The sequence below is a fragment of the Lygodium microphyllum genome, chromosome 22 (genome assembly GCF_053477565.2).
Source record: "Lygodium microphyllum isolate KBCC chromosome 22, Lygodium_microphyllum_v1.1.10, whole genome shotgun sequence".
Classification (NCBI taxonomy): domain Eukaryota; kingdom Viridiplantae; phylum Streptophyta; class Polypodiopsida; order Schizaeales; family Lygodiaceae; genus Lygodium; species Lygodium microphyllum.
In genome coordinates this window covers 110,245,904-110,254,224 of record NC_141156.1, presented here as the reverse complement: position 1 = coordinate 110,254,224, position 8,321 = coordinate 110,245,904, and the positions used below count along the sequence as shown (strand labels likewise).

At 41.1% G+C, this 8,321-nt stretch overlaps 1 protein-coding gene across 6 annotated transcripts; it reads right to left on the bottom strand.

The window, feature by feature from the left end:
• Positions 1-3,417: 3,417 nt before the first annotated feature.
• LOC148017505 (uncharacterized) lies at positions 3,418-8,203 on the bottom strand. Of its 6 annotated transcripts, none has more exons than XM_087663273.1 (8): positions 7,997-8,203; positions 7,585-7,921; positions 6,878-7,432; positions 6,571-6,674; positions 6,308-6,448; positions 4,201-6,200; positions 3,791-4,029; positions 3,418-3,680 (listed from the first exon to the last, which is right to left on the bottom strand). In XM_087663273.1, exons 3-8 carry the CDS (start codon positions 7,306-7,308, stop codon positions 3,641-3,643), a joined length of 2,955 nt encoding a protein of 984 aa, XP_087519399.1. In that variant the 5' UTR covers positions 7,309-7,432; positions 7,585-7,921; positions 7,997-8,203; the 3' UTR covers positions 3,418-3,640. The 6 variants fall into 6 exon arrangements, with proteins under 6 accessions (XP_087519399.1, XP_087519404.1, XP_087519401.1 ...); XM_087663278.1 differs by having other exon boundaries at positions 6,884-7,432; XM_087663275.1 differs by having other exon boundaries at positions 7,585-7,912.
• Between the last annotated feature and the right edge of the window lie 118 nt (positions 8,204-8,321).

Here is an 8,321-nt window from a genome sequence, read left to right as displayed (position 1 = left end):
GAAGGGGATGGTAATTTCTCCTAGAATGATGCAAATATGAGAGACTACACTTAAGTGATATATTAGCTTGGAACTTATAATAATAAATTTAGTTGTTGGAACCATTGACCAAAATAATGATTAGAAAATAATGATTAGAAACATTAAAATTATTGGGAGGTTATATGGGAAGGCAAGAATACACATGAGTCTAAGGTAGAACCATGAGTAGAAGCTTGTGATTGTACATGTTGTATGTTAAAACATTAAGTATTGCTCTCCTTGGCATTTGCACTTTTATGAGAATTATGTTGCAAAGCATATCATTCTTTGTCAAACGTGCAAATGTAATTATCATGTTGGCTTTGATGAAAATCTTTAACATATGCTTGTTATTTTATGAGAAGAATCGATTTCCTAGCTTAAAGATGGGCTATTTTGCCTTGTTTTGTTTGAACCTCGAAAATCCTCAAAGGGAGAGAGCTGTACTCATTCCGAGGGTTTGATGCGAGGGTGGATCACCTCCATGATCACACAACGAAAAAAGATGATGATAAAGACAAGAGACCCAAATGGACACTACTTGATATGTTGGATGAAGGTCGATTGTTATGAATGGCACCATGAAATGTTGGTTCACTCTTATGATAGCATGTAGGTCATTGAGGCTCTCGAAATCCCATGTTAGGCCTATGATGGAGATAGAAAAACCTATGTAGCCTAACGTCTATGGACGTTGAAAGACCCTATTCTAAATAAAGGGTGGATTATGGAATGTGTCCATGGGAGTTGGACACAACTATCCAAGTGCTTTGGATTCAAGTCCTGATAAAAGGGACAAAAACATCAAATTGGTGTAGCACCTTGGAGAGGGTGTAGATGAATACATTAATGTCTTTGTGTTTATGTAAATGAAACTCGTGTTAATGGGTTAACTAAAGAAGCTATTTTTACACGTCAAATGAATCATGCTAGGTAATTAAGCTCTTCTATCATAAAAGGAAAGTAGAAGGGTAGATTCCCAAGAGAACCATCCTAGGGTTGGGTGATCTTGGTGAATCGAGAGTTTTCCTTCAAAAGTATGTTAATTTTTTTAAAGAAAGGTAGACAATGACTACCTTAGGGAATATTATAGAGCCAAACTTGTGTTGTTTGAGGGGAGTGGGATGAGACTTTGCCTTGTGGGTAGAGGGTTTGATGTATTAACTCCCCCTTTCTTGTCACCCTTTTTGAACCAAGTGTGACACGTGTTTACTTTGATTCAAGCTGTTTTGTATAAGCAGTTGCTCAAAGACCAATGCCAGATAAACTATATAGGTGATCTTAGGATTATCTAGGAACCTTATTTTAGGTTAATCCTCATGGTATGGAGTAGAGCTTCCCTAAGTTGTGAGGTAGACTCAAGAGAGCCTAGGAAACAATATCCATGATATTCCAAGGGAGTTTCAAATAGCATCACCTAGAGCTACCCAAATTGTGCTATCAAGCGAGCGTTTGATAGGCACGTTACAACTTCTTACTAGATGATTTAGTAGAATTTGTGTAGAAAAGACGAGGTTAAAATATATGAAAAGCATCCAATCCAAAGTTATATTATTTGCTCCAAGATATTATAAAATCAATGATAATGGATTTAGATTGGGCATTCATCCTCATTGGCAAATTCATAATTCATTCCTCATTAGTCTAATGAAACCCTTCAAAGAAAAGCCATCTATAACTCTAGTGGTAGATGATCCTCTGTTGGTCAAGAATAGCACTAATATACTAGTACCCAAAAATATCATTGACCATGACTAGACTACTACTAGAATAATTGTGGAAACCAAGGTAAAAATTAGGGGCGAATTTTAGTCCAAATGCTAATTTTTCAAGGTTTTCTCAATCACTGAGCTAAATTTTTAGGCTTGAAAACTAAAAAAATAGTCCATGTATACAAAAATTTGCATATGTAGTCCAATATTCACCCAAAATAACCTTTAAAATAGGGACTTCTTATAAAATTCACCCAATTTTCTAAACTATCTACCATTGATTAGCCAAACATTGACTATGGAGTAGGAGGCAGAGTGTCAAACTACGAAAAGGGATGGACTATCAAGCTATGTCATTGTGGAGATGGGGACTTTTCAACTACTAGGTATATCAAATTGTGGGGAGAGAGAGAGAGAGAGAGAGCCAACAACTCATGTTTAGGCTATAATTTCTTCATGTATTGCATAATTGCTCGTATCATTTGAAACATGCTCTCAAGTTTAAGGAGTTATATTCTAGTGACTAACAAACGATAGAAAAACCCTAACCTACCCCTTCATTACGTACATTGGTATCATTTTAATATTTCATACTCACTTTAACCATTTGTGTGTGAATCTAAACACTTCTTTTTTAAGTTTGATTGCATGTTGCTTTTATCCTTGCTTCTACTCCTTCAAAAAAAATAAATCATGTAATTTCATCGACGTTAGGTTAAATATTTACATCGCCATTTCAAAGGGAATGAGATAGGGTTGAGCCTTAATTCTATAGCAAACAAGGCTTACATAGCATCATGCTAAGAACTTTAGCTTCTTACAAAATAACACGAATTTTCAATGTGAGCACAACTAAGCATTCTTTTGCTAGGATGGGTAGGCAAGTGCTAATACATAAGCTCTCATGAGGCCTCCTCATCTTAAGTGCTTTGAGTTCACTTCTACTCCTTACAATTGATGTTATCTTCACATTGGCTTGGTTTTTCACATGCTACTCCTAAATGTGCTAGGGAGAGAACCACACCTAGGAGAAACATAGGAAATATTTGTTCTATATATGCTAGTAGAGACCTTGTGACTCTCCAAAACATTACTAACAAGTTAAACTTTAAACTTAGACAACATTGATCCATATTTTCTAAAATCCTAAATAAAATTGATTTGTATTTTCTAAAATGGAAATATGTGTGTTGGGTATTGGTACACTAAGAGTACCGTTTACTTCACATCATTGCTAATTCAATTATTCTCACTACAATTTTTACATATCTTGGAATTTTTGCAAACTTTAGATACAAATATAAGTACATTGAATGCAAAATGCATCAAATGTATGTCCAAAATGACACTATTAAAGCATTTTTGTTTATCCAAAATGCATCAAAACTATGTCCAAACTAAAGGAAGTCGTTTTTGAATTCAAAATCGACATTAAATATTCACCATGTTAGATTTCAAAGTTTCTTACCTCAAGGTCCCCCTTCGGCATTTCCACCAGAAGTCTCATTTTAGCCAAAATGACAATCCAGTCCCTCATGTTAAACATAGCGCTTAAATCATAATTCTGACATGTTTGAACTTCATAGAGAAGCCTCTATCTATGGCTTCCAACTAGTCATCACAAAAGCTGGCCTCTACAAGTCATACAATTCTCACATGAGTGAAAGAGAGAGAGAGAGAGAGAGAGAGAGAGAGAGAGAGAGAGAGATTAATTATGCTCCAACTTCATTCCCGATTACGCATGCAACAATTTGATTGGCTTATTGAGCTATGATACATAGGAACATAATGAACAGACTGATATACACTCGTTACAGAAATGAAAGAATAGTTGCAGTTTGTCGTGCACTTGTAGCTTGTAGCTATGCAAGGTATTCAGGTAATGAATATCCACAGCGAAGCAATGTCTACAAATACTGGATCACTAAGTCAGCACTCTCTGCATACCTGCAAAACCACCATTTTCATTTGAGCTACGCTTTGTTATTGTGTTTAAGCCATGACAACCGATATATTAATCAGGAACTTGCAACTAATTTTTGCAACAAGGAACGTACCTTTCAGGATCAATCCAAAGGAGCTCATAGATTATCTTCTTTAGCCGGCCAGTCAAAAGCTTTTGGATACCCCACTTGTGGTACAGCTGATGCCTCTCATGCATACCACAATAAGCTGCAATGTTTGTGTAGATGACGTCACGCTGGCGCTTGACTAGTTCTCTGCTCTCCTCCTCCAGCTGTTTTGGAAACCTCTCAAGGCATTGCATTTCCCACTTCATGTTTGGCATTCCACCGGTCTGTGCACATAATAGCCTATTGTCATGTAAGGAAGTGATGGGACTGCGTGGAATTGTGTGACACCTAGCGGCTATTAATACACTTATTAAAAGTGTCCCAAGTGTCCTTTTGGGTGTTCAAAGCGAATTTAAAGAGAATTTGTTTTCATGATCAAGAGGGTAGAACGATACCGCCTGGAGGTTTTTATACTTCAGAGAACGGGTAAGCAAATCAACATTGTGCTCGTTCCAGAGGTCGCAAAGATCACTCAGACACGCGCTGTCAGGAATATTGTTAGCAACAGTGGTGCAACCACACTCATTGATCAAGTTACCGTCTCTTGACTGCTGAACCCCGTCATCATCCACTTCTTCAAACTTGTCAAATGACAAACTCATACACTGGAAAAGTGCTCTGCAATAGACTGTAGAGTTCCTCCTATCTGATGTTTCCAGGAAGCAATCCGAACGGGGAACCTCTGGTGGCGATTCGACCGGTACATCAATCTTATAACTTACAGTGTTTAGGGGGGCTGAATCTGAGCCATTAAAAGATTGTTGCAAGGACGATTGACAGATGAACCTTGACGGCACATCCATACCCCAGTCTTCCTTGCACTGCTGAGCTAATTGATACCTAGCGCTTGAAGGATCCATGCCCGACTCTTCCTTACACCACAGCGCTAGTTGATACCTGGCACTTGAAGGATCCTTCGCCCCCAGCTCATTGATTAATTCATCTCCTGGCATCTCGAATGCTGAAAATTGCCATTCACTCAAGGATGAGACCAAGGCCTTCTCGACCTTTCTGCAGCACGGATTAATTTGATTCTTCATCCTAACACTTCTCGATTTCATGACAGGCGAATTATCTACCAACAGAGGGATCTTAATATCTTTCAACTCTTCATCTTCATCAGCATCGGTCTGAGTTTGTAGATTGTTTACACTCTCTGCCAGCTTTTCTGTTTGTGGAACGTTTTCCAGGTCCCTGCAGCCAAGGTCTTCCACGTTTTTTGTAGAGTCAAATTGAAGTCGTCGAATAATCCCATGCTCTGGAGGAGAGAACACTTTGTCCATGTTTTCTTCATTCACAATCTCATCAATCGCACAGTTGTCACCAGATGTTGAGTCTACATCTAACGTGGTATCATGCACATAAGGAAAAAGTTTTGCAAATTCATCAAGGATCTCTTTCTCCAGGGATTCTTCAACAGACAAGGATGTCCTCCCAGAGATTGTATCATGGGACTGTGAAGCTGTGGTACTAGATCCGCATGATCTCTTAGCCCATGCAGACGAGCCTTCCGATTCCTTAGGACTCATTTTCATGGCTGAGCCTAATTTTGGTGTGCATGCTTGATTATCTTCTTCAGAGCGTGCAAATCGAAAACTGTGGCAAGATTGCAAGTTATCTGTGCAGTCTCCTTCCCACTTCAGCAAATTTGCCAGCTCTGTCAATAGAGCATCTTCTTGCTTCGGAGAAATGTCTCCCTTGTAAAGAAGCTCACAAGGAAGTCCAGCAGGTCTGATATGCTCGCAGTCTCCTTCCATTACAATCAATGCAGTAGAAGTTAGATTATGTGATTTGCTTGAGGGTTTATGCTGACTGACAGGTAGAGAAGCATTCTTTGATCTCCATTGCCTTTGGATCAAGACAGCAGCTACTTTCAGCCTCTTGAATTGACTTCTCATGGAGTACATTTTCCAGAATGCTTGAATGATCACTGCAGCTTTTTCGTGTTTGAGGCCTCGAAGGACTTTCCAATAGCCTAAATGAAAAGCACGCCCATACTCCAGGACGTTGATTGACTGAACAGAGTCTGATTGGCGGTGCCGTTTATGTGTCAATCTAGACTCAGTGAAAGCATTATCCTGTCTTATCTTCGAGTGCACAATTTTCACATCCCGCTTCAGTTCTGACTGTGATGAGTCTAATTTAGGCTTTTCACATGAATGTCGCTCCCTCTCTCTCTTTGCTTCTTGAACCTTTCTATCTGAAAAATTCACTGACGATTGTTGGAACAGTGTAGGCGTACCATTCTGCATCAAAGCGGTACGCTGGTTTGATGCGCTGAAATTTTTGGGACTGTTCATGGAGCCTGTTTTCTGAATTCTGGAGGTAGGTAGTCGATTGGCGATAGACAACAGCGCAGATGGAGATCTTTCACGTATCTTGCTTTCTTGCCTTGCTGCGTTTTCCAGATGACATGACAATAGATGGTTTATTGTGAGATGAACTTGTTTACGGCATGGAGAGAGTACATGAAATTCCAGCATAGATAAGGTATCGTCATACCGTGCTTTGGATTGCCAGAAGAATCATTTGAAATGTTTTCCTTTGACCTTCCCCTCGAAACGACCTCCTGCTTAGAAAGCTGTTCGCTCACTTTACTCCAATAGTACTCGGTTTTTACCTTCTTGGGGCCTTGAGGTCCACCTAAGGTACTCAATGGAAAGGTAATCTATGCATATGTCATGAGCTTTGGGTAAAAAGCACCTCTGAAATCAAGAAAAAGAATCCATGATTTAGCAGGACTATGGAGGCTGTTATCTCCTTACCGTTATGAATCTTAGCCAGGGTCTCGAAGTCACGAGTCTCCACAGCTGCAGGGCAATACTTCATCCAGTAAGCGACGACAGTGTTTTCAGCATGATTCAGGTCCCTGCATTGATCATCGTAGCAGGACATGAGGACAAATGTCTCTCTCTTGCGTGCGTTTAGGGATTTCCATTAGGGAGATTCTATGTTGTTCCTGTGTGTATTGTAAAAAAGGTCTAAAGCTTCTAGTATGCAGAGAGAGAGAGAGAGAGAGAGAGAGAGAGAGCACATAACTTCAGAGACAGAGATACAAGTAGCTGTATTCACCTGCACCTTGACCAAGCGATGGATGACGCCATGGCAGAGGTTTGCTTCCAAGCGTCCTGATGATACTGCCGGGAGATCTGGAAGGGGCCAATGCTCGCTCCTGAATCCCCGTCCGGGCAGTTCTCGCGATTGCTGGACTCCACGAAGCGCAGAGCGTTCAGCAGAGGCCGCAGATCCTGGCGGCATTTGAGAAGAAAACTCCTGGAAGACACGCTCTCGCAGCTGATCCAAGGTAACCCGGCTTCTTTCACTGTTGTTTGTGAAGACCGGTTCGCGCCTTTGGCTGGCCTTGCAGCAGGAGCAGCAGAATGCCCTCGGTCTTTGCCTTTCTTCTTGTTATTCGCCCTTGCATCAGCGCCTGCCGATTGTTTGGATAAGGCTGTGAAGCCCGCGAATGCAACGTTGGCAATGCCTGGTAACTGATACCCCATGGTCTGTCGGCCTTTGTCACGTCATAGAAAAGCCATGGATCCAAGATATCAGGTAGAAGGAACCCCCGGTGGTGAAGACTATCAACGAGCTGTCATGAGAGGAAGAAGGCACTCAGGTTTAGACCTGCAACCATAAACGGGGTCGACATATAAGCCTTTCTAGTAGTCTCCCTATGAAGCCATGGCGTTCTCTGAAGCCTATCTCTAGTAATCCTGGGTTTCTTTCTAATGCTGCGATTGACCTTTCCGAGACCTATCTCTAGTGCAGATGGATACCTGATAGGTCGGCTCGTCAGCAGGCTTAGCTGATCTTTCATACTTCCAAGAACAGACATGTACAGCACCTACAAATTAGTACGCAACTTACTCGCTTCACGAAAACTTAGCAGTTGCTTCATATTACAAGATCTTGCGGTTCTAGCTAAGCCATGCCTGTTGTGTCCCTCCCACACTGTCTTTTAGACGAAGCCCTGAGTGAAAGTAAGCAATGTGAATCCCGCTTGATTCGCTCTACTCGCCATTGTTCTTCAAGCCGTGATTCTAAAACCGGCAGAAAGTTCTGCTTCAAGCTTGACATCGATAGCATTCGTATGTGCAGGTCATACTTCCATAGCTTGACATCGATAGCATTTGGGTGAGCAGGTCATGTTTCCATAACTTGACAAAGAAAAAATGGTTATGAGCTCACCTTGCATTAAACTGTGCCGTTCATAGAAATCAAGCTTCGTCCATGGCAAGCAGCTCCAAAGATTACTGACAGAAGAAGAAAATAATGTAGGTGCAAGGACACTGGTCACAGCCTCGAAGGAGTGAGGGATGCAGCTTCTGAATGGAACTGGAGACAGAGAGGCGGGCCGAGAGAGAGAGAGAGAGAGAGAGAGAGAGGATTACGCCAGCCTATCTATCCGCGAAGAGAGAGAGAGAGAGAGAGAAAACAAGCAGAAATAAAATAAATGCCCACCCACTCCAGTCTCTTACTCTTTTTCAAAAATTTAAAGGCGTATAACCGTTAG

Coding starts and splice junctions, on each gene's coding strand:
- LOC148017505 (XM_087663273.1), bottom strand. CDS start 7,308: ATGGGGTATCAGTTACCAGGCATTGCCAACGTTGCATTCGCGGGCTTC. Junction 6,675..6,877: donor ATCGCTTGGTCAAGGTGCAG/GTGAATACAGCT, acceptor TGATCAATGCAG/GGACCTGAATCATGCTGAAA. Junction 4,030..4,200: donor AGTATAAAAACCTCCAGGCG/GTATCGTTCTAC, acceptor TTATGTGCACAG/ACCGGTGGAATGCCAAACAT.